This window comes from Hemibagrus wyckioides, linkage group LG09 (genome assembly GCF_019097595.1).
Source record: "Hemibagrus wyckioides isolate EC202008001 linkage group LG09, SWU_Hwy_1.0, whole genome shotgun sequence".
NCBI lineage: Eukaryota > Metazoa > Chordata > Actinopteri > Siluriformes > Bagridae > Hemibagrus > Hemibagrus wyckioides.
The window spans coordinates 27,764,876-27,788,960 of record NC_080718.1 but is presented as its reverse complement, the minus strand read 5'-3'; the positions used below and the strand labels follow the sequence as shown (position 1 = coordinate 27,788,960).

The following is a 24,085-nucleotide window of genomic DNA, read 5'->3' as shown; positions in this document are numbered from 1 at the left end:
AATACACTTAAAATAACCAGGATTTAAAACATCCGGACTAACATCTAAATGTAAATTATTTTCTGTTTATAGCCGTATTCTTCAACGTTATTTCATTTCACTGGCTGCAAAGGTAGCGTAACCGACGTCTGAATTATCCAATTAGATAAAGGCTTTAACATATGACCCAATTACAGCTCGCAACGCCTTATAGAAAGTAACCAATCCTGGTTTGAGAGGCGGGATTTTCCAGAATACGGGTGGGGGAGAAATAAGACTGAGAAATTCATTCAGCGTCACTTTCCGCTAGTCAAAGGTTAAAGGTAAAGAAACAAAATGGCGGCGACCAAACGTGTGCTTTATGTCGGTAAGTGTTATTAATTTATTTATTTTTGTAATATTTTGCTCAGGCTTTATTTTTCAGTAGTTCAGTATTAGTTCAGTAGTTTTCCATGTTTATCTGGGAAAGGAAATATATGCGTGGTTAATGTTTAAAAAACAGACAAAAGGCATTTTTGTAATATTTTTGTTGTGCATTTTTTAAAATTTAGGAAACAAATTATTTTTCTGTCTTTTAGAAACAACTGTTTGTTTGTTTTGCTTTTTAAAAATAGACAAAATGTGAAATCTTCTTTTTTCTACATTAATATAAAATTGCATTTATAAAATCGTCCAGTTTGTTTTTGCCTGCGTTTTTGATTTGATTTGATTTTTTATTATTATTATTATTATTATTATTATTATTATTATTATTATTATTATTATTATTATCTATTTGTCAATTTAATTTGATTTTACTATTTATTTATTTATTTAATAAAACATTTTCACGGAAAAAAATATTTTATATTTATTTCGGTATTAAATACTATAATGAAAATAATGAAAAAACGTCTACATCACTTCATTTTTGTTTTTTTTTTCCCCACCAGATATTTCCATCTTCTGTACCTTTTTAGTCTTTAAGCTAAACACTAAGTCTATTTTTAAGCTCCTTATTAGTTAACTTATATATAAACCATGTTCATGTATTTTTTTCCTCATGTGTATTAAAGGTGTAAAAGTTGTTGTTGTTGTTTCCTCAGCCGTCTCGATTCCAGATGTTATCTTTAGTTCATTTTCCTATATATGCACCACATAACATGTCTAAGTTGGGATTCACTGCTATTGGGAAGTGTATAAAATGCATACGCTGAATGCAAAGTGTGTGTTTTTAGGCGGTTTAGCAGAAGAAGTGGATGAGAAAGTGCTGCATGCGGCCTTCATTCCGTTCGGAGACATTACGGATATTCAGATCCCCCTGGATTATGAAACCGGTAATCAGTAGGAAGAATAATAACAAGCACAGACTTTCATCTCGGATAGATATGTGTATTTCTTCTTATGATTGTGATTAGAGATGAAGTGTTTGTGCTTGTCCTCACAGAGAAGCACCGTGGTTTTGCTTTCATCGAGTTCGAGCTTGCTGAGGTGAGCGCGTCACTTTATTTCTCTTCTGCATTCGGCTACTAATAAAAGACTAGGTGGAAAAATCTTCCACAGATATTTCTGTCTCTGATCATTTCCATTGGATGTCGAATAGAACCATTTGTTTTTATCTTTATTTTTTACAGGATGCTGCAGCGGCCATCGATAACATGGTAAGATCGAATGAAAGTTTTTGTACACACACTCTGTACAGTTTTCTGAACATTTCATAAAGCAATATTTTTCCTTTTTGCCATTTCATAATGTGCCTTTAGAAAAAATAAGCCATAGTAAAGTCATCCAGTTGAGTCAGACTGAGAGATTTAGGCATATGGTGGAAAAGCCACTGATGTTTTCTATACCTGTATTGTTGTATCACAAATCCTGTACATGGCATTTGGCAGACGCTCTTATCCAGAGAGACGTACAAGAGTGCCTTAAGTCTCTATCTATGAATACATTATCTCTGGTTCAATAGATCATGGACTAAGGATACCATTAGCCTAAAAACTGTGTATTTTTTTTAATCAACATACAACAATACATAAAACAAACAGTGAAAATAAGAGCTAGTTTAAGTGTTTCAGGAAAAGAAAGGTCTTCACCCAGCGTTTGAAGACGGTCAGTGACTCGGCTGTTTGGACATCTAGGGGAAGTTCATTCCACCACCTCGGTGCCAGAACAGAGAAGAGTCTAGATGTATACCTACCTCTTACCCTGAGAGATGGTGCGACCAGTTGCGTAGTGCTAGTGGACCTGAGGGAGCGAGGGTCAGTGTGAGGAGTAATGAGAGCTTTGAGGTCAGATGGAGCTGGTCCATTCTTGGCTTTGTAGGCAAGCGTCAGTGTTTTGAATCTGATGCAGCTACAGGAAGCCGGTCGCAGTAGTCCAGTCTCAAAATGACCAGAGACTGAACAAGCACCTGAGGAACCTGTGTGGATAGAAATGGTCGAATCCTTCAGATGTTGTACAGAACAAGACTGCACCTTAAGTATAGTTTAATTTTTTAGTTTCATTTTAATTTTTAAATTATAGTTTAATTTTTTTTTATCTCTGTCATATCTCTGTTTGTCTGCGTCACTGTACTTTGTCTGTGTTCTGTGTAGCACCTCTGGTCTCAGAGGAACGTTGTTTCACTTCAACCATATATAGCAGATGCAGTACACAGTGAAGTGACAATAAAGCTTCTTTGACTTTGAGAAGAAACCGACATGAGCGTGTCACATTAGCAACATGGGTGGAAAAGGACAGTTGATTGTCCAGGGTTACCCTCAAGGTTACAAGCAGTGGCCAAGTTCAGTGCCTCGCCTCAGACCACAGCAGCTGGATTACTTCCTCTCACATGCTACAGGATGTTAATTTCTCTCTTCGTGTTCTTCAGAACGAGTCGGAGCTCTTCGGCCGCACCATCAGAGTAAACGTCGCCAAACCCATGAGGATTAAAGAGGGCTCGTCTCGACCTGGTCAGTGCAACCACCAGAATCTTTTTATTTGTTTTATTTTAATCAAGCTCTGTCCTAAATGTAGTAGGTGCCAGATTACAGGTTTATATTGATGCATTTCTGTTCATTTCTATAGCAACAGCATACACAGGGGAACGCCAGTCACTCCACGTAAACTGAAAAGGAAAAAAAAATCATTGATGTGAATTTTTCTGTTTAACATTTATGAAAAGAGTCTCCAGTGTCAGTGTGAAGTCAATGTGCTGACAGTTTGTCTGTAGCATGAATCAGTACTATACTTTAATTCATTATACACCAAACAAACCAGCTCTTTGTGAAGAAAATAAATAAATGCAACACTGACTGAACCCTGAACTGACACTACTGCCAAAAGTTTTGGGACATCTGCCTTCACATCCGTCTTCTGGGAAGGCTTTCCACAAGGTTTAGGAGTGTGTTTATGGGAATTTTTGACCATTCCTCTAGAAGAGCATTTGTGAGGTCAGACACTGATGTTGGTCGAGAAGGTCTGGCTCACAGTCTCCGCTCTAATTCATCCCAAAGGTGTTCTATGAGGTTGAGGTCAGGACTGATGTACTGTTGAGGTCAGGACTGTGCAGGCCAGTCTAGTTCCTCCACACCAAACTCACTCATCCATGTCTTTATGGACCTTGCTTTGGTCACTGGTGTGCAGTCATGTTGGAACAGGAAGGGGTCATCCCCAAACTGTTCCCACAAAGAGCATGAAATTGTCCAAAATGTTCCTTTCACAGGAACTAAGGGGCCGAGTCCAACCCCTGAAAAACAACACCTGAACTCAATGATTTGGAGGGGTGTCCCAATACTTTTGGCAATATAGTGTATGTGTAACTCAGTCAACATTTAATACACAAAACATCCAGTATGATGATGATGATTATTATTATTATTATTATATCATCCATTAAACTCCAATTCCTCACAGTCTGGTCTGATGATGATTGGCTGAAAAAGTTCTCGGGGAAGACGGCAGAGGAGACAGAGGAGGCGGAGCCAGCGGGAGACGGCAACAAAACCATGACCCAGGAGGTGAAACCAAAAAAAAAGAGCTAGCTGTGAATAGTTTAAATCTCAGCAAAAATCAATATGATGTAATTATATATTCAGTTAAAGAGAGATCGTAGAAGTCGTAGAATGTAAACCAGCTGTTTCTGATAACTTTCTACATGTGAGAGTAAGTGGCTTGGAACTAGCGAAGAGTAGAAAGGAAAAAGATGAATAATAAGATTTATTATATTCTGTGTTTTCAGGGAGAGCCGCCTGCTAAGAAGGGCAGAGCGAACCCGCAGGTCTACATGGACATCAAGATCGGTAACAAACCTGCAGGAAGACTGCGCATGTTACTCCGAGCTGACGTGGTGCCCATGACTGCAGGTACGAGCGATTTCTAATTGACAGATAACTGTACCGTCACGCCGCTGCTGTAAACTTACATGACATTTAATCTTGTCCTGTTTTAAAATACATGGAGTCTGAGCTGTTGAAAATATAATGTGATTTGATATAAGACGTATTTAACTGTGAGATGTGTTTAAAAAGTTTAACAAGAAGTTCCTGGCTTGACCACTGGGTGTCGCTGTCGCACTAAACCAAATCCTGACCATGATCAGGCTCAGTCAGGGAAGTTATTAAAGCTGCGCCTTCGCCCCTTCTCTGTGTTAGAGAACTTCCGCTGCCTGTGTACGCACGAGAAAGGCTTCGGCTTCAAAGGCAGCAGCTTCCACAGGATCATCCCTCAGTTCATGTGTCAGGGCGGAGACTTCACCAACCACAACGGCACCGGCGGCAAATCCATCTACGGACGCAAGTTCGACGACGAGAACTTTGTGCTGAAACACACCGGCCCAGGTGAGGATCCGATTGGCTACACGTGAAAAATCTACACCTTCGCCCACGGGTGTCAGAGCAGAACCAGCTTCACGTGAAGTCTTCACGTGATAACCATCATGATCATTACCCAGTTGCCTAAACGTAGTGAACTCGTGTATCTTCATTAGTGAAATGATATGAACATGACTCATGTCTCTCTCTCTCTGTGTGTGTGTGTGTGTGTGTGTGTGTGTGTGTGTGTGTGTGTAGGTCTTCTCTCAATGGCGAACTCCGGGTCAAACACGAACGGCTCGCAGTTCTTTCTCACTTGTGACAAAACAGACTGGCTGGATGGCAAACACGTGGTGTTCGGAGAGCTGCTGGAGGGCATGGACGTCCTACGGGCCATGGAGGTGTGTGTGTGTTCTTTATGGAAAGTAAATGAAGATTTGGCTTTGAACATGTTTTGGCTTCGATTTAGGATCATTCTAAAGAGCGCTGTGTTTAGAACGTAAATTATTTTGATTTATTTTATTAATAATTAAATTATTTACATGTCAAACTTGATATTTATCTGTTTCTGTATTTTCTCTGTAGGCTCAGGGAAGTAAAGACGGCAAACCCAAACAGAAGGTGATTATATCTGATTGTGGGGAGTATGTCTGAGAAACCTGGACCTGTGTGTGTGTGTGTGTGTGTGTGTGTGTGTGTGTGAGAGAGAGAGAGTGTGTGTGTATTTGGTGTGAATAGCAGGAACTGTGTCATGTCACTCAACTCAGTCAAACTCTTCTGGTTTATACAGATGCTTCTTTTGTATGATGGATTTGTAAATATCTAATAAATTTTTATAATGAAATTTGGCTTTTTTTTTAACCAGGATCTTCAGTCTTTATTAAAAAACCCAAAACGTGAAATTGATTTGCTTTCACAGCCAGTGTGAGGATGTTAACAAGTCAGTGATTTTGTGAATCTGACCAATCAGGGTTAAAAGACTGGACCTTTACACACTAACTCTTTCTCCTTTGATAGACTGCTGCTCCTTTTATCCTATTTTAAAGGCTAACCTTATTGAAGTTACAGCTTTGTTTGGGATCGCTTTCTTTCAAGTCATTGTTATGGACAGAATGAGTTTCACAAAACATTGCAAGTAATCTGTCAATAAAGCATTGATCAAACTCATTACTACTTAGGATTTGAAGTGGAGCAGGTCTCCATATGCTGTCCGTACGTCATAAAGCGAACGTAGGATATGGATTTCCCAACTAAAAGCATTTTCATAAAACGTTCCTTGTGCAACATTCCTGCAAGGGATTTACAGATAGTCCAAAGTTAATTCTCATACTTGCTTACTACCTACATACACTATATAAAAGTTTTGGGACAGCATACCAAGACATTTTGTATAATTTCATACTCCCAACTTTGTGGGAACAGTTTGGGGATGACCCCTTCCTGTTCCAACATGACTGCACACTAGTGCACAAAGCAAGGTCCATAAAGACATGGATGAGTGAGTTTGGTGTGGAGGAACTTGACTGACCTGCACAGTGTCCTGACCTCAACCCCATAGAACCTTTTGGGATGAATTAGAGCAGAGACTGTGAGCCAGACCAAAATTGGGACATCTACCTTTCCATGCACATGAATGTAATATGGAGTTGTCCCGCCCTTTGCAGCTATAACAGCTTCAACTCTTCTAAGAAAGGCTTTCCACAAGGTTTAGGAGTGTGTTTATGGGAATTTATGACCATTCCTATAGAAGCACATTTGTGAGGTCAGGCACTGATGTTGGACGAGAAGGTCTGGCTCTCAGTCTCCACTCTAATTCATCCCAAAGGTGTTCTATGGGGTTGAGGTCAGGACTCTGTGAAGGCCAGTCAAGTTCCTCCACACCAAACTCACTCATCCATGTCTTTATGGACCTTGCTTTGGTCACTGGTGAAGCATGAAGCTGTCAGCATGAAGCATGACAGCAGTGGAGACTTTCCGGTACTTTGGTGTCCATTTCCTTTGGTGTCCATTGGTTATGTTGTTGTTATGAATATGAATACTTTTTAAAGCTAGTATGAGGACATCTATGCATTGCTTTAATTGCAGTTAGTTGTGTCTGTTCTTACAAGTTGGTTCAGTGATCAGATTAAGTTAAGGCCAGACCATAAATCTCTACACCAAGTATTAACTGCAAATATTTTACATGTAGTACTTATCAAAACTGAACCAAATCCTATATTTCTAGATATATACTTTGAGGAGAATTTGTTAAATAACTCCCGACCTTTTTTCAGCCATACACCAACTGCAAACCCATTTGACTTATGTAAATTTTTACAGAAAATAGGCAAGGATGTCAAGTCTGAAAGAAGACATTAATAATAGAAAAGGATTCGGGCCCCTATAGGTTTTTTATGCTGTGGGTCAGGGGCAATGTTGTGGATTCTGACTTAAAATTGTAAGTTTGGTTAAATGGAATGGCATATCTCAGATCTCACTGTGTTGTATAATGGGAGTACTCAGAGAAAAACAAAAAGGGCATATTAACTGAAACATTGCATAAGCATTAACAGGGAAATCTAAAGAATGATCAAAGCTTCTTTAAACGTCAAATAAATATTTTAAAAACAGCACAAACTCACTTCAAAATTGGTCAATAAAAATGTGACAAGCAGAAACTAAATCAGACCAGTGGGTTCTGACGACAGCATCACAGGGGTACAAATTTCAGTTCTGCTGTCAGCACCCAGTCTTTTTGGGACTCATTGCATCACCAAATTCATCATCTCTCTCTCGGTCTGCAGCCTATCTGATATGTTCTACTGCTGGTTGACATTGACTGGTTGACTGGTTGGTTGACATTGTAGGTGAGGCTGTAAAGGCTAGGCCTGCTCCTGGTTTGCATTTTTGTGTTTTACCAGGAAGTTGATATCTAGATGGTTTTGGCATGATGCCTTCACCATGAATATTTTTTGTTTTGCTTTTTGTTTTCAGAACTTCACCTTATCCAACATTTGACTTTTAAATCAGACCTTGGTTTTGACCTGCCATGCCCTTTCTTAGTCGCGGCCTGCAACAATTTTTTTTTTTTTTAAATCTGTTTTGGGGGAAATGTTTTGCTTAAAAAGTGTGCTTGTGGTGTATTTCTAAATAAATGGCACTTTGTTTGAGAGTGTTTTGTAATGCAATGAAATGTGTACACAAACTCTAAGTCGCAAGATGGAACTAGAGGGTATTGTATGCTGCTTGTGTTCTGCAAATAGTTTTCGAGGTGTGATTGTAGTAAATTTGTTATGCCTCTTTGTGCTAAAGACTTTACATTGTGTACACACAAGAAATGTAAATGTATTCAGACCTTTCTTTTTGATGTACCCCAGCACCAAACTCGTTTGATTTAGTTAAAACTTTTATGGAAAATGGGCAGACAAGGACATGGCATTTTGCATAGATCATCAAGTTAGAAGGAAAACAAATAGCAGCCCAGCTAATGACATTTAGTCTACACTTTAGTGTGATATAGGAAATATATGCTGTGCAAAATCCAGTTAAGGAAGTGTATGTTGTGCAAATATGTCCAGAAAAGTCCAAGTGGTAAATGTCGCCCTGGATGTAGGAAGAAGCTCCTCCTCATTCTCTCTGTTTTTGATTTCACTATCTTCTTCTGGCTCTGGTCCAGCAGGATGCTGTTGTAAGAATAATAAAACGATGAGGTCGCCGAAGATCTTAATGAAGAAGTTTATAGCAGTGTCGCAGTGACAAAATGCATGAAGTACTTTGGGTTCATCGGAGTCAGAAAGAATGCAGGACAAATCCTGCTCACACATTTTATACAGCGTTTCCCATGTGTCAATTAAATGAGTTTTACTTTAAATGTAAATTAGTGTAAGAACTGTGTATCACCCAAATGGCCATGTGATACTATCGTCTAGCTGGATGTCCTGAAATGGTAATCACAGTCGCGTACACCTTGGCTTGGTATTGTTACAGGTGTTATCATGCAAATGGTCGGACGATACTAAATGGAAATCACGGTCACATATACCCTTTTGTTCATTGATGGTCGTTGATGCCTTGTTGCTATTCCCATACTAATAATGTCACGTCATGTCATGTCATTGTCTCCCACTTATCCGTAGCCGGGTCGCGGGGGCAGCAGTCTAAGCAGGGATGCCCAGACTTCCCTCTCCCTAGCCACTTCCTCCAACTCTTCCGGGAAATTCTGACAGGCTGAAACTGACAGGCCTTCCTCATTAGGACCATAACAGATTGTGCATGATCTGAACACCAAAGTATCGGAAACTGTTCACTCTCTCCACTGGGGTCTCAATGATCCTGAGGGGGTAGTAGCTCCTCTCCTGCTTTATGCTAAAATCCACAATGAAATCCTCCTTTCACTTTCTGACCTTCAGGAGGAGGTTGTTTTCCTGGCACCAATTCTCCAGCCTTTTAAACTCCTCCATATAGGTCTTCTCATTGTTCTCAGAGATAATGCAGACTTATCAGTGGTGGCAGAGATGGAAGTGTCCACAGAGTCATACAGTGCTGTGAAAAGGTTTTTGCCCGCTTCCTGTTTTTTTTTTTTTTTTTTGTCTCACTTAAATGATTCAAATCATGAAACAAATTTTAATATTACACAAAGATAAGGCAAGTAAATACAAAATGCAGTTTTTAAACGATTATTTCATGGCACTACGTGAAAAAGTAATTGCCTCCTAAATCTAATAACTGGTTGTGCCAACCTTTGCAGCAACAACTGCAATCAAGCATTTGCAATAACTGGCAGTGAGTCTTTCACGTCACTGTGAAGGAATTTTGGCCCACTCTTCTTTGCAGAATTGTTTTAATTCAGCCAAATTTGAGGGTTTTCGAGCATGAATGGACTGTTTAAGGTCATGCCACAGCATCTCAATTGGATTCAAGTCCTGACTTGGCCACTCCAAAACCTTAATTTTGTTTTTCTTGAGGCATTCAGAAGTGGACTTGCTGGTGTGTTTGGGATCATTGTCCTACTGCATAACCCAAGTGCGCTTGAGTGTGAGGTCGGACGGCCGGACATTCTCCTTCAGGATTTTCTGACAGAGTGCAGAATTCATGGTTCCATCAGTTATGGCAAGTCGTCCAGGTCCTGAAGCTGCAGAGCATTCCCAGACCATCACACTGCCACCACCATGTTTGACTGTTTGTATGATGTTCTTTTTATGAAATGTTGTGTTGGTTTTACTCCAGATGTAACAGGACACACACCTTCCAAAAAGTTCAACTTTTGTCTCATCAGTCAACAGAATATTTGCCCAAAAGTCTTGGGGATAATCAAGATATTTTTTGGCAAATGTGAGATGAGCCTTTGTGTTCTTTTTGGTCAGCAATGGCTTTTGCCTTGGAACTCTCCCATGGATGCCATTTTTGCCCAGTCTCTTTCTTATTGTTGAATCATGAACACTGCCCTTAATTGAGGCAAGTGAGGCCTGCAATTCTTACATGTTGTTCTGGGTTCTTTTATGACCTCCTGGATGAGTCGTCGTTGCGCTCTTGGAGTAATTTTGGTAGGCCGGCCACTCCTGGTAAGGTTCACTGCTATTCCAAGTTTTCTTCATTTGTGGACAATGGCTCTGACCATTGTTCACTGGAGTCCCAAAGGCTTAGAAATGGCTTTATAACCCTTTCCAGACTGATACATGTCAACTATTTTGTTTCGCATGCTTCACTTTGTCTCACAGGTTTTATTGAAGTGATTTCTTGATTCAACAGGTCTGGCAGTAATCAGGCCTGGGTATGTCTAGTGAAATTTAACTGAGCTTTCTAAAACAATGTGCTTAATCACATTACTTTCATCATTTAACAGGAGAGGGCAATCCATTTATCACATAGGGCCAGGTAGGTTTGGACAGCTTTTTTTGCCTTAATAAATGAAATCATTATTTAAAAACTGCATTTTGTATTTACTTGCATTATCTTTGTGTAATATTAAAATTCTGATCTGAATATTTTAAGTGTGAGAAATATGCAAAAAATTAAAAAAAAAACAGGAAGGGGGCTAATACCTTTTCACAACACTGTATGCGTACTGTAAGAAGGGGGCTCAGGACACAATCCTGTTGGGGTTCCACTGACTAAATCCCACTACCTTTAACTTGGTGGTGAGTTTGGAGGCAATAATGGTGTTAAACTGTCAACAAACAGCATTTCAACATAATTTCCTTTCCTGCTGTCCATATGGGTCATGGCTATTTGTAGGAAGTATACAATGGCATCCTCTGTAGAGTGATTGGGATGAAATGCGAACTGTAATGGGTCCAATGTGTCAGGGAGTGAAGAGGTGATGAAGCCTCTGATCAGCCTTTCAGAGCACATCCCAGCTTAAGTCAGGGCTACTGGGCGATAGCCATTGAGGCAGGTGGGCTGAGCTTTCTTTGGTACTGGTTGAAGTTTGTGGGGATAACTTACTGTTCCAGTGAGAGTTTGAATATCTTTGAACACTGGTGCTAGATGATCAGCCTGAGAAGCCAGTCTTGTCCAACTGCTTTCCTGTTTACTCTTCATGCCGTACTCCAAGATGGTGAAAACATTCCCAGCCCTCTTCTTATGCATACTCCCATTAACACTGCTGGCAGTGTTAGCACTACTAGCTCTGTTAGCCCTGTTAGCCGCAGATTTAAAGCGAGCCCATCAAGAGGCAACAAGCTACATCTTGTTCTCATACAAATGGTTCCTGTGTGGCACCACCAAGAAGCAGGGCCATCAGCGATATGCACTTCTGCAATTTAAGGCCTCACTAATTACCTTCCAGATTCTACAAGGTTACAATTTGTCCTTCACCTGCAGTAAAAAAAAAAAAAAAAAAAATCACCACTCCATTTTAATTTATGCAAATTTCTATGAAAAGGTAGAGAAACAAAGACGTCATAAATCAAGTTATTTATCCAGATTGCAGAATGTCTTCGAAGAACAGTGACATCACAAAGTTGCAACATTTGATTCTTTGACTCCTTAACATTTCAGGTATGTTCCAAATCTGATTTAATTCCTACTGCTTAATAAATGGAAATATTTTACATAGATTTAGCATTGTCTTTAGAAGATTAGTGTTCTTTAGAGCCAGGCTATACTGATATTTTTGCTCTAGCAAGTGATTGAGGTTTTAGAAACACAAATTACAGCATACATGTTTGAACAAGAAGCATCTTTGATTAAGAATTTTGATCAGTTAATTTCATGTAATATGTCATAGGACATTTATTTTCCATTTTAGCTTGCTCACGAAGTGTCCAAATCTACATCTTTGCAACAATGTCTATTAATAAAAGAGCTATATAAATAAAATTTAATGCAATTAAATATAGGTGTACATACAAGCAAGTAATGTAGCGTTGAATGTTTTTATGGAGGTATACAGACATTATTCAGTTGGATAAATCACATTAAATTCACGTTTTAACATAAAAACAAACTTTGTAAAGATAAAGCATATTAAATAATCAAAGTAGCTTACAGCAGATCATTTATTGACTTATTCTAAATTATGTTATTCTAAATTTTATTTATGTATTATATTCTATTTTATTTCTTGATTTTTAGTGAGGTTTTTTGGTGAAATCAGTGATGGATCAGCATCTGTTCATACTTCTGTTTTTCACAGGTGAGGGGTGTGTGTGTGTGTATGCAGTAGCCTTTATTCATTTTCCACTTATTAAAACCATAAATGCTGTTCTTTAGAGTGAAGAGTAAAATTAATTACTTTAATTAGATTCTACACTTTCTGCCATAACCATAACATTGCACAACATTTTTTTGAACAGGAATTGTTCCCTGTGTCCTGTCTGTGACCCGTAAGTATTATCTGGTCCAGCAGGGAAGAAGTTGGACTGATGCTCGGCTTTACTGCCAAGCCTTACACACAGACCTGGCTATCATCAGAAATAGCAACAACATGATTAGGCTTCAGAATGAAGCACAGACTCAAAAGTTCCGTTCGGCAGCTTGGATTGGAATGTACAGTGATATTTACAGCTGGCGCTGGACTTCTGAAAATCAATCAGTGGTCAATTTTAGATCTTGGGATGTGGGAGAGCCTAACAACAGGAACGGAGTTCAAAACTGTGGTGCAGTAATTCCCTGGGGTTGGTGGGATCTGGTGTGTACAGAAACACGCCCCTTTTTGTGCTTTGACGGTAAAATTATACATATTTTCCTCTTTCCTATTGTGTCAGTAACGAATGTCGTCTCAGGAAATGCCCTCAGGGAATTGTTTAACGGTTCAGTCTATCTAGAGCAAAATGTAATGTATGCAGTGATTTTGCTCTTTTTTGGATTCTGAGAAATTTCTTTTAGCATTATCATACAGTGACCTGTTTATCTTTACCTTTTCTAAAGAACTTTTCTTGAGTATTCAAGTTTCATCTGTTTTATTCTCACAGAAACAAAAACTGGCAATGACCGCTACATTTTCATTTCTATTGCGATAGACTGGTTCAGCGCTCGGGCTTACTGCAAAAAAGTATCACACAGACCTGGCCAGTCCGAGAGACAAAAAAGAAAACTTATTGTTACAGGAACTAGTCCCTGGTGTGACTTGGTTTGGTATGTTTAAAAACCCCTGGAAGTGGGTAGACAATACTAGTTTCTCCAATGTCAGCTGGATGTATGGACAACCTGACAATGACTACTGGAATGAAACGTGTGGTTATTTAGATATGTTTCAGGCCGCCGATGCACAGTGCTCATACATTATGCCTTTCTTCTGTTACTCAGGTATGTTAAATATTACTTAAATTCAGTCGGATATGTAATGCTTTTTGGATGTATGTGGCATTATATGTTCATGTTTGTGATTTAGACATAACAAATCGTAAACAAGTCGTAAAGATGAAGATCCAGTCCAGTCAGGATATGAACGATCCTGCAGTAAATCGGGCCATCTTGGAGAAGGTGAGTCTCATCCTCCACAAGTGGCCACTGAAAAAATGTACATTTCCAACCTCATGACTGCAGCAAGAACCAGAGCCTTAATCAAGCTTTCACAGAGAGTAGTTTGTCTATCCTGCAGTATTTAGTAATAAAAGTCTTTTGTTTTGTAGGATCAAGCAGAAACTGAAAGATGATGGGACGGAAGAGAATATCGTTGTGAAATGGAGAGTAAATCCAGATGAATTGACATTTCACAAGGAGAGAGAAACTGAAAACGGAACTCTATGCTTTAGTTATTTTTGTGCTTTAGTTATTATAGTTATAAGTGGTTGTTCACTGTTAGAGAGACATTGAAGGGGAAAATTGTATACTCACCTCAATTATCATAACGGGCCACATTTATCAATCTTTTAGTAAATTGTTGTGTAAAAACAGCAAAAAAAATTCTGCTGGCTTTAAATAAGGTGTGGAAAGGCTGATTCTCTTCATGCATACATGTGAATGTCAATGACTCCTAAAAAGCAAAGCATGTTCCCAGAAGGTCAAGCACACAGAGCGCTGGAAACAAAATGAACATTGACCGAAGAGGCAGAAAGGATGATATTTTGACTTCTTTTGGACATAAAAATAGAATAGAATAAAAAGAATAGAAAAATAGAAATATTAAACTTGACAGCAGTAGTCTGTGCAAATTATATGATTTAAAGTACAAGTTGAGGTTTACATTAGTTAGTCTTCTTAAGAGTAATTTGGCATGAGAAGATTACGAGTGCGATTTTTTGTTCGAAATTATTTGCTGTTCAGTTCCTACCCACCCTGATAAATCAAGCCCAATATCTGAGCAATACACTGTTTTAAAAAAAAAAAGAAACCGAGATTTTTATATCCCCCCCCCACTAATAGTCTAGACACAGAAACGTTAGGTATTTTTACAAAATAAACTTCTTTGAAAATTAGTTTTTAAATTATTTTTTTTTAGAACTTAGAGCTGATTTTATCAGGTGAAGTGTGAAACTGATTCTGATTTTTGATTTGCTAGAAGTTTGAGACAAGATAGATATAAAGGTTATGATAGCTTTGTTTACTTGACTAATAAAGTTGATTCATTGATCCAAACTGCGACTATGGTTGAACCTGAATATTTATTACATCTACACAAATAAAAAGAACAGATTAAAATATCTTGCCATTAGCAAATAGACAACCAATTAATATAACTGTTTTCATATGTGGACGCACAAACACCACAGAATGAATCAAACAGTAGACATAGTTGCTTCTTTTCTCTACTTAACTTTGTTCAGCTTACACTTCTGTAATTATACATGTTCAGAAGAATTAAGGGAATAATTCATTAGCAGAGTTTCATTACAACAAACCAAATCAGCAACCGAAATTGAAAAACAAAGCAAACGAAACCAAAACCACAAAACTCATAATAATCCAATAGACAAGGCAATGGTCATACACAATACAACAAGAAGACAAGAAAACAAGGCAAACGGCACGGTATGTCACGAATGAACAATACTTCACATTTGCATGTAGCGTGCGTGCTGCTTAAATTTCCGAGAAGCCGGAAGCATTCCTTCGTGGGTGGCACTAAATTTCCCTCTGGCGGCCCGACGCCAGTTGTGATGTCAAAAAAACCTCCCCAGGAACACTTCCAGGAGTTCTACGTCAAGGGAGACCCCGGGGCCATGGAGCTCGTTGGTTGGGGTGGCGGCGATGAAACTCCTTCACCAGGGAGGGCTCCAGGATGTCATTGGCATCAACTCATGAACCTTCCTCTGGGCCATATCCCTCCCAGTCCACCAGGTACTGCAGACATTTCCTATGGTGCCAGGAGTTCAAGAGGGTGTGGACCTGGTAGCCCGGGGCCCCATCGATTTCTAGTGGAGGTGGTGGCTCGCTGCTCCTTGGGTGTTGGTCATGGCGAGGGCATGCTGGCTTGAGGGGAGACACATGGAAGGTGGGGGAGATGCGGTACGACAGGGGGGGAGTAGGAGGCGACGCGTAACCAGGTTGATCTGATGGATGATGCGAAAAGGACCAATGAAGTGTGGGATTGGAGTTTGCAGCATGGTAGTCTCAACCTCAAATATTGTGTAGACAGTCAGACCTGTTGTCCTACCTGGAACATAGGATGTGGGCACCTGAGGCGATTCGCTTGGATCCTCTGCCTCCGTATATATATCCCATTGCAGACGAACATGGGCACTCTCCCAGACTTCTTGGCTGCGCCAGGCCCAGTCATCCATGGCAGAGGGTTCCCCAGACCATGGAAACAGTGGTGGCTGGTAGCCCAGAATGCACTGGAGAGGAGTAGGTACTGTAGATGAATGCATGAGCGAATTCTGGGTGTACTCTGCCCATGGGAGGAACTCACTCCACCGTTGTTGCTTGTGGCTACAGTAATATCTGAGGTTAAGACGTTCAGTTTGTCCATTTGACTGTGGATGGTAGCCCAAGCTGAGACTTATGTTGACACCAAGGTGAGCGCAGAACACCCTCCTCACTCTCAAGGTAAACTGAGACCTTCAGTCTGAAACAATGTCTTCCGGGAGACTGTGGGTTCGGAAAATGTGGTTAAATAATGCTGTGCCTGTTTCCATGGTTGTGGGTAGGCCCTTTAATAGCACCAGCCTGCAGGCTTTGGAGAACTGGTTGATTGCCACCAAGATCGTGTTGTAGCCCTCTGAGACTGGAAGGTCAGTTGCTCTGTTATTTTGTTAAATAATAATATAATATACACATAATAATAAGAAGAGTAAGGAAATGAATTATTATATTGCCTGGATCATCAGTGTCCAGCCTCAGGGCCAAATGTGGGCCTATCATGGACAGATGCTATCTGACCCAGATCCCAGAGGGTAACAATGCCTCCACCAGCTTGTCTTCTTTCCATAGTGCATCCTGTTACCATCTTATCCCCAGGTAAGCGACACTCATGCACCTGGCCACTGACATAATCATCCACATGTTATTAGAGTGAATGAAGGATGTCATTAGAGAATCATAGTAGGTACTGTCTGTATCTTTTTACCCTTATCTTAGGCCACATGCATGTATGGTGCTTAAAATTCCAGCAGTCCCACTGAAAAACATCTTTTGTATTGCTGTACAGGATACAGCGATGTTCTGAACATTTTCCAGCCTGTAGTATCACTGGAATAAACAACACACAAATTTACATCTGCACATTTGCACATTTCAGGACTGTGCACACAATACAAAAACATAAACATATATGTTGCACAGTCTGCTCCCATTTACACACAAGAGGACTTGTGCACATCTGCACTTTAAAGATGGACAATACCACTGCTCTCATCACCTCATTCCACTTCGTGACCACCCCGTACTGCTGCTGTCTGCACCTTGGACACTATTACACACTACAAACTATTCGCTTTATATAATTTTGCATAACACAGTTGTTACATTTTACACTTCCTATATATATTCTATTTTATATACATATTCTATATACATACACTATATTGCCAAAAGTATTCGCTCACCTGCCTTGACTCGCATATGAACTTAAGTGACATCCCATTCCTAATCCATAGGGTTCAATATGACGTCGGTCCACCCTTTGCAGCTATAACAGCTTCAACTCTTCTGGGAAGGCTGTCCACAAGGTTAAGGAGTGTGTTTATGGGAATTTTTGACCATTCTTCCAGAAGCACATTTGTGAGGTCACACACTGATGTTGGACAAGAAGGTCTGGCTCTCAGTCTCCGCTCTAATTCATCCCAAAGGTGTTCTATCGGGTTGAGGTCAGGACTCTGTGCAGGCCAGTCAAGTTCATCCACACCAGACTCTGTCATCCATGTCTTTATGGACCTTGCTTTGGTCACTGGTGCGCAGTCATGTTGGAAGAGGAAGGGGCCAGCTCCAAACTGTTCCCACAAAGTTGGGAGCATGGAATTGTCCAAAATGTCTTGGTATGCTGAAGCATTCAGAGTTCCTTTCACTGGAACTAAGGGGCCAAGCCCAGCTCCTGAAAAACAACCCCACACCATAATCCCCCCCCCACCAAACTTTACACTTGGCACAATGCAGTCAGACAAGTACCGTTCTCCTGGCAACCGCCAAACCCAGACTCGTCCATCAGATTGCCAGATGGAGAAGCGCGATTCGTCACTCCAGAGAACGCGTCTCCACTGCTCTAGAGTCCAGTGGCGACGTGCTTTACACCACTGCATCCGACGCTTTGCATTGCACTTGGTGATGTATGGCTTGGATGCAGCTGCTCGGCCATGGAAACCCATTCCATGAAGCTCTCTGCGCACTGTTCTTGAGCTAATCTGAAGGCCACATGAAGTTTGGAGGTCTGTAGCGATTGACTCTGCAGAAAGTTGGAGACCTCTTCGCACTATGTGCCTCAGCATCCGCTGACCCCGCTCCGTCAGTTTACGTGGCCTACCACTTCGTGGCTGAGTTGCTGTCGTTCCCAAACACTTCCGCGTTCTTATAATACAGCTGACAGTTGACTGTGGAATATTTAGGAGCGAGGAAATTTCACGACTGGATTTGTTGCACAGGTGGCATCCTATCACAGTTCCACGCTGGAATTCACTGAGCTCCTGAGAGCGACCCATTCTTTCACAAATGTTTGTAAAAACAGTCTGCATGCCTAGGTGCTTGATTTTATACACCTGTGGCCATGGAAGTGATTGGAACACCTGATTCTGATTATTTGGATGGGTGAGCGAATACTTTTGGCAATATAGTGTATATACCCTGCCTTACTTTATTTATATTTATTATATTTTGTTCTATTTTTATTATATATATTTTTTTTACCTACTGTGAACTTGTTGTTTTTATATTTTATATTTCATATTTTTCGTATAATTCGTATTTTTATATTTTATATTTCGTATTTTTATATTTTATCCTTGTCTTTTTTTCTGTCCTTATTCCTTTCCTTTTTCCTTTTTCAAGGGTCAAAACAGTCGTGTAAGCATTTCACTGCATATCACACTGTGTACAATTATGTATGTGACAAATAAAATTTGAATTTGAATTTGATTTGAATTTGATTTGAATTTGAGTGACAGTGTCTTTATAGAGTCCTAAGAAATCTGTATGGTAGCCCAGTCTGTATTGACTCTGATGGCCTAAGGGATGAAGCTTCTTCTGAAATTTTAGTCTTAGTTTTTAGAGCTTTAAAGACTGCTTTGGATTCTTCTCTATTGATGTGGATGGTTCTGCCTTGCTTAGTTACTTAATCCCCTTTGCTCCTGTTGGAGTATAAAGTGCTGATAAATCTTCATATATGAAAATGTAGTCGACGTTTCTGTAGCAAGAGTATTTTAAGCAGTGGGTTGCTAGCCCAACATGCAACCTCCCTGCTTTCACATCCTGGGCTTGGGACCAGGCAATGGAGTGAATGGTCCTACCTAGTTACCTTGAATTTTTTTTGGATTATAGGTGATTGCTTTCAGATTAGGAAAATTCGGAAAGGCGATCCATATGTATCTGTATTGTTCATCACTCTTTAAAAGCGTAATATTTTAGATCCTGTCTGGACACACAGCTTACCTTGGAGACTATGAGTGTATGAGTTTTTTTTTAATTTCTTTGTCTTGTTTAGATGCACAGCTTCTACATATTGGCCTTCAAAGGGCGATGGATGTCATAATCAACTTTCAATCATTTGAGAAGCTAATTTGTAGGAGTATGATCACCAAGAAGCATGGCCATCAGCGACATGCACATCTGCATTGTAGGCCTCACCGATTACCTTCCAGATTCTACAAGGTTAAAACTTGTCCTTCACCTGCAGTGAAAAAAAAATCTGCTCCATTTTGATTTATGTAAATGTCTATGGAAAAAGAGGCAAACAAAGACGTCAAACAGCAATTTAGTTAGCCACTCTTTGAAGAACAGTGGGATGGAAAAGCTGCAACATTTGATTGTTTGACTCCTTAACATTTCAGGTATGTTTCAAATCTGATTTAATTCCTACTGCTTAATAAATGGAAACATTTTACATGGACTTAGCATCTTGTCTTTATTATACTGGTGTTCTGTAGAGCCAGGCAATACTGATATTTTTGTTCTAGCAGGTGACTGAGGTTTTAGAAACACAAATTAGTGTATAAATCTTTGAACAAGAAGCATGTTTGATCATTAAATGTCATGTAATAAATCATAGAACTTTTATTTTGTCACTTTCTCCTCTAGCTTGCTCATTAAGTATCCAAATTTACATGCTTGTAACAATGTCTATTACTAAAAGAGCTATTTAATAAAACTACAGTGTATATATATATATATATATATATATATATATATATATATATATATATATATATATATATATATATATATATATATATATATATATATATATATATATATATATATATATATAATTCACAATTTAACATAAAAATAAACTGTTATATTAAAAATTCTTTTAAAGAATCGAAGTAACTTACAGCAGATCATTTATTGACTTATGTTATTCTTAATTTTCAGTTTTGATCAAGAAATTTTACTTATGTCTTCTATTTCTTAGTGAGTTTTTTGGTGAATTCCATGATGGAGCAGCGTCTGTTCATACTTCTGCTTTTCACAGGTGAGAAGTGTGTGTATAAAGCCATAAATGCCTCTCTTTAGAGTGAAGAGTAAAATTAAATGAACTTAGTAGAGTTTCTGCCAAGGCCATAACATTGCACAACATTTTTTTGAACAGGAATTGTTCCCTGTGTCCTGTCTGTGACCCGTAAGTATTATCTGGTCCAGCAGGGAAGAAGTTGGACTGATGCTCGGCTTTACTGCCAAGCCTTACACACAGACCTGGCTATCATCAGAAATAGCGACGACATGATCGAGCTTCAGAATGAAGCACAGGCTCAGAATTTCCGTTCGGCAGCTTGGATTGGAATGTACAGTGATATTTACAGCTGGCGCTGGACTTCTGAAAATCAATCAGTGGTCAATTTTAGATCTTGGGATGAGGGAGAGCCTAACAACAGGAACGGAGTTCAAAACTGTGGTGCAGTAACTCCCTGGGGTTGGTGGGATCTGGTGTGTACGGAAACACGCCCCTTTTTGTGCTTTGACGGTAAAATTATACATATTTTCCTCTTTCCTATTGTGTCATTAACGACCTCAGGGAATTGTTTAACGGTTCAGTCTATCTAGAGCAAAATGTAATGTATGCAGTGATTTTGCTCTTTTTTGATTCTGAGAAACTTCTTTTAGCATTATCATACAGTGACCTGTTTACCTTCACGGTAAGGATGTTCGTTTCATCTGTTTTATTCTCACAGAAACAAAAACTGTCAATGACCGCTACGTTTACATATCTAATGAGACAGACTGGTTCAGCGCTCGGGCTTACTGCAAAGATAATCACACAGACCTGGCCAGTCCGAGAGACGAAAAAGAAAACTTATTGTTACAGGAACTAGTCCCTGGTGTGACTTGGTTTGGTATGTTTAAAAACCCCTGGAAGTGGGTAGACAATACCAACTTCTCCAATGTCAGCTGGATGTATGGACAACCTGACAATGACTACTGGAATGAAACGTGTGGTTATTTAGATATGTTTCAGGCCGCCGATGCACAGTGCTCATACATTATGCCTTTCTTCTGTTACTCAGGTATGTTAAATATTACTTAAATTCAGTCGGATATGTAATGCTTTTTGGATGTATGTGGCATTATATGTTCATGTGTGTTTACATTTACATATTCAGTCACAACATCCGTCTCAAAACGACAAATCCTAAGGATGAAGATCCAGTCCAGTCAGGATTTGGATGATTTTGCAGAAATTGTGGTCATCTTGGAGAAGGTGAGGCTAATCCTCCACAAGAAGCCACTAAAATTGTACATTCCCGTCCTCATGACTGCAGGAAGAACCCGAGTCTTAATCATGTTCTCATAGAGAGAAGTTTCGCTATTCTGTAGTATTTAGTAATAAAAGTCTTATTTTGGTTTCTTTTTAGCTCAAGCAGAAACTGAAAGATGATGGGATGGAAGAGAATATCGTTGTGAAATGGAAAGTAAATCCAGATGGATTGATATTTCACAAGGAGACAGAAACTCTCTAAGCCTACAGCTGTGTCTCAATCAGCATTAGACAGATGGTGAAGGGGAAAAGTGTATACTCACCATTCAGGATCCATGATGCTGCATAACTTGTATATAGACATTTTATTGCTTTCTGTATCATTAGATATAACTAACAATTCTATTCATAATCAGCGGTAATTCATGGGCTATGATATGTATGTATAGGAATTCCACTGTACTCGTTTTATTCACTGAGTTTTAAAGTTCTCACAATGGGCGTATTCATCAATCTTTTAGTAAATTCTTGTGTAAAAACAACAAGAAACCAGCTTTAAATAAGATGTGGAAAGGTTGATTTTCTAGAAATCTAAGGATGATATTTTGACTTGTTTTGGACATAATAAAAAGAGGAAATATAAACTTGACAGCAGTAGTCAGTGTAAATTCTATGATTTTAAGTCTAAGTTGAGGTTTACATTAGTTCTTATGAGTAATTTGGCATGAGAAGATTACGAGTAGGATGTTTTGTTGAAATTATTGGCTTCTCAGTTCATACTCACTCTGATGAAGCCCAATATCTGAGCAATACACTGTTTAAAAAAATATATAAAAATTATAAAAAGAATTATAAAAAGAAACCTATATTTTAAAAAACACCAAATGCCACTGGTGTGGATGGTTCCTCTTGCCATCCCTTTTCAAAAACACTTTATGGCATCAACCGTTCATCACTGGATAACTTTTCTTGGATATTGCAGATTTGAAGCTTAATAAATATTCTGTATATTATAATAAAAACCTTGATGCTCATACTGAAGAGTCATTTATCCTCTCTGACTTTATAGCATCCAGATATGAAAGAGTAATGCTACTTAGTGCCACGGTCACCCACAGGAAGATGGGATTTCTTCCTCATAGTGTCGTAGTGTAGTTTTTCCTGGCTTGTGCTTAAGAGGTCTAAATCATCATGGAGAGAAAACAAATGAATAAATACACTGATCAGGCATAACATTCTGACCACTGAGAGGTGAAGTGAATAAGATCTCCTCATCATGGCACCTGTTAGTGGGTGGGATATATTAGGCAGCAAGTGAACATTTTGTCCTCAAAGTTGATGTTAGAAGCAGGAAAAATGGACAAGTGAACAAGTTTGACCGAAAGGGCCAAATTGTGATGGCTAGACCACTGGATCAGTGCATCTCCAAAACTGCAGCTCTTGTGGGAGGTGGCAGGTGGTCATAATATTTTGCCTGGTCTGTGTATGTATGTATTGCATGTATGTGATCTCCATCATATAATCAATAAAAAAAAAACCTCTGTGATGAGATTTCTTCGGTGTGTATCCCAGCATGCTGTGCGATAGTGCATCACATCCAGCAGGTGGCATGTTAGACTGGAATATAAAAGAACCACTGGAATCAGGGAGAAGCAAACAAAACCGATATTGAGAAGCCAGAGTAAATAAGTTCTTGGTACCACAGACCGCTGGTCATTCATAACAATTCACAATTACTGCTTTAATAGGCAGTAGAATGATGTGGGTAAAGTTTAACAATAAAACAATCGTTATTTATATTCTGTTGTTACAGATAAGACATATAAGACTCTTTTCACTGATTTGAAGGATAAAATATGCTTACATTTGTTTAAAAAAAAGAGAAAGAAATACAGGACTACGTGATATTAAACAAGATGGTCATTGTTTTGGGGGTTTTCCTCTAAATTTACTTTAAGGTGTGTGTGTGTGTGTGTGTGAAATCCACAGCTTGTGTTTCCAGTCCTACTGCCAATAAAACTGCCTACACATGATTTATGAGCGTCTGAACAATGTTCTTACACACACACGTGAGATCAGAGGATCAGAGGGATATTACATATAAACACAAAGACATTTTATCTCAGCCACATTTGTTCAACTGCCACAGAAAAGTTCAACCCATTAATCCAATTAAAAGCGCATCAAAGTTCAGAACGAAACCTGCACCATTTAGGGCCTGAGAGATTATTTTATCCTAAACAGAAGGCAAAATCCAGTCTAACCAATTATACTGAGCTACTTAAGGTTAATTTTCTTCTTAAAAACTAAACAATAACTCTTTCTGGCAATTAATCTTAAATTAAAGTTTCTGTGTAACTGGTTAGCAAAGATTTATAAACAAGAGTTGAAATGCATTTAATTCTTGATTTTTTTTGGTTCAAGTGCCACTTTTCCACATAACCACTCTCTCTTTTCCATCTTGTATTTTCTATTTTATCATCAATAAAATGGCCAGGAGAAACATCAGAATCAGATCCTGCAGAAAGATACACAAATGAGGTGGGTTTGGGTTTTTTTCTGTTATACATTTAGAATGACATGCAAATAGACTTTGGTATAAACAATATTTATTATATATATATAATTCATATTC

General features: G+C 39.0%; 2 protein-coding genes across 3 annotated transcripts; both read left to right on the top strand.

Annotated features, from left to right (window-relative positions):
• The first annotated feature begins 284 nt into the window (after positions 1-284).
• Positions 285-12,895, top strand: ppie (peptidylprolyl isomerase E (cyclophilin E)). Its single transcript, XM_058398574.1, has 11 exons — positions 285-346; positions 1,197-1,295; positions 1,406-1,449; positions 1,593-1,619; positions 2,828-2,909; positions 3,853-3,956; positions 4,178-4,301; positions 4,590-4,775; positions 5,007-5,149; positions 5,334-12,363; positions 12,524-12,895. The coding sequence occupies exons 1-10, from the start codon at positions 316-318 to the stop codon at positions 5,400-5,402; spliced, it is 909 nt and encodes a 302-aa protein (XP_058254557.1). The 5' UTR covers positions 285-315; the 3' UTR covers positions 5,403-12,363; positions 12,524-12,895.
• On the top strand, positions 12,655-23,017 carry LOC131359025 (macrophage mannose receptor 1-like). 2 transcript variants are annotated; one of them, XM_058398560.1, is made up of 6 exons: positions 19,529-19,585; positions 20,170-20,229; positions 20,347-20,718; positions 20,927-21,259; positions 21,356-21,453; positions 21,608-23,017. In XM_058398560.1, exons 2-6 carry the CDS (start codon positions 20,190-20,192, stop codon positions 21,710-21,712), a joined length of 948 nt encoding a protein of 315 aa, XP_058254543.1. In that variant the 5' UTR covers positions 19,529-19,585; positions 20,170-20,189; the 3' UTR covers positions 21,713-23,017. The 2 variants fall into 2 exon arrangements, with proteins under 2 accessions (XP_058254546.1, XP_058254543.1); XM_058398563.1 differs by lacking the exons at positions 19,529-19,585; positions 20,170-20,229; positions 20,347-20,718 and adding an exon at positions 12,655-12,895.
• The last annotated feature ends 1,068 nt before the right edge of the window (positions 23,018-24,085 follow it).

Excerpts from the sequence above, each read along its gene's own strand:
- ppie (XM_058398574.1), top strand. The coding sequence starts at position 316 with ATGGCGGCGACCAAACGTGTGCTTTATGTCG. Across the intron at positions 347-1,196 it reads CAAACGTGTGCTTTATGTCG|GCGGTTTAGCAGAAGAAGTG; the intron begins GTAAGTGTTATT and ends GTGTGTTTTTAG. Across the intron at positions 5,150-5,333 it reads ACGTCCTACGGGCCATGGAG|GCTCAGGGAAGTAAAGACGG; the intron begins GTGTGTGTGTGT and ends TTTTCTCTGTAG.
- LOC131359025 (XM_058398560.1), top strand. The coding sequence starts at position 20,190 with ATGATGGAGCAGCGTCTGTTCATACTTCTGCTTTTCACAG. Across the intron at positions 20,230-20,346 it reads CATACTTCTGCTTTTCACAG|GAATTGTTCCCTGTGTCCTG; the intron begins GTGAGAAGTGTG and ends TTTTTTGAACAG. Across the intron at positions 20,719-20,926 it reads CCCCTTTTTGTGCTTTGACG|AAACAAAAACTGTCAATGAC; the intron begins GTAAAATTATAC and ends TTATTCTCACAG.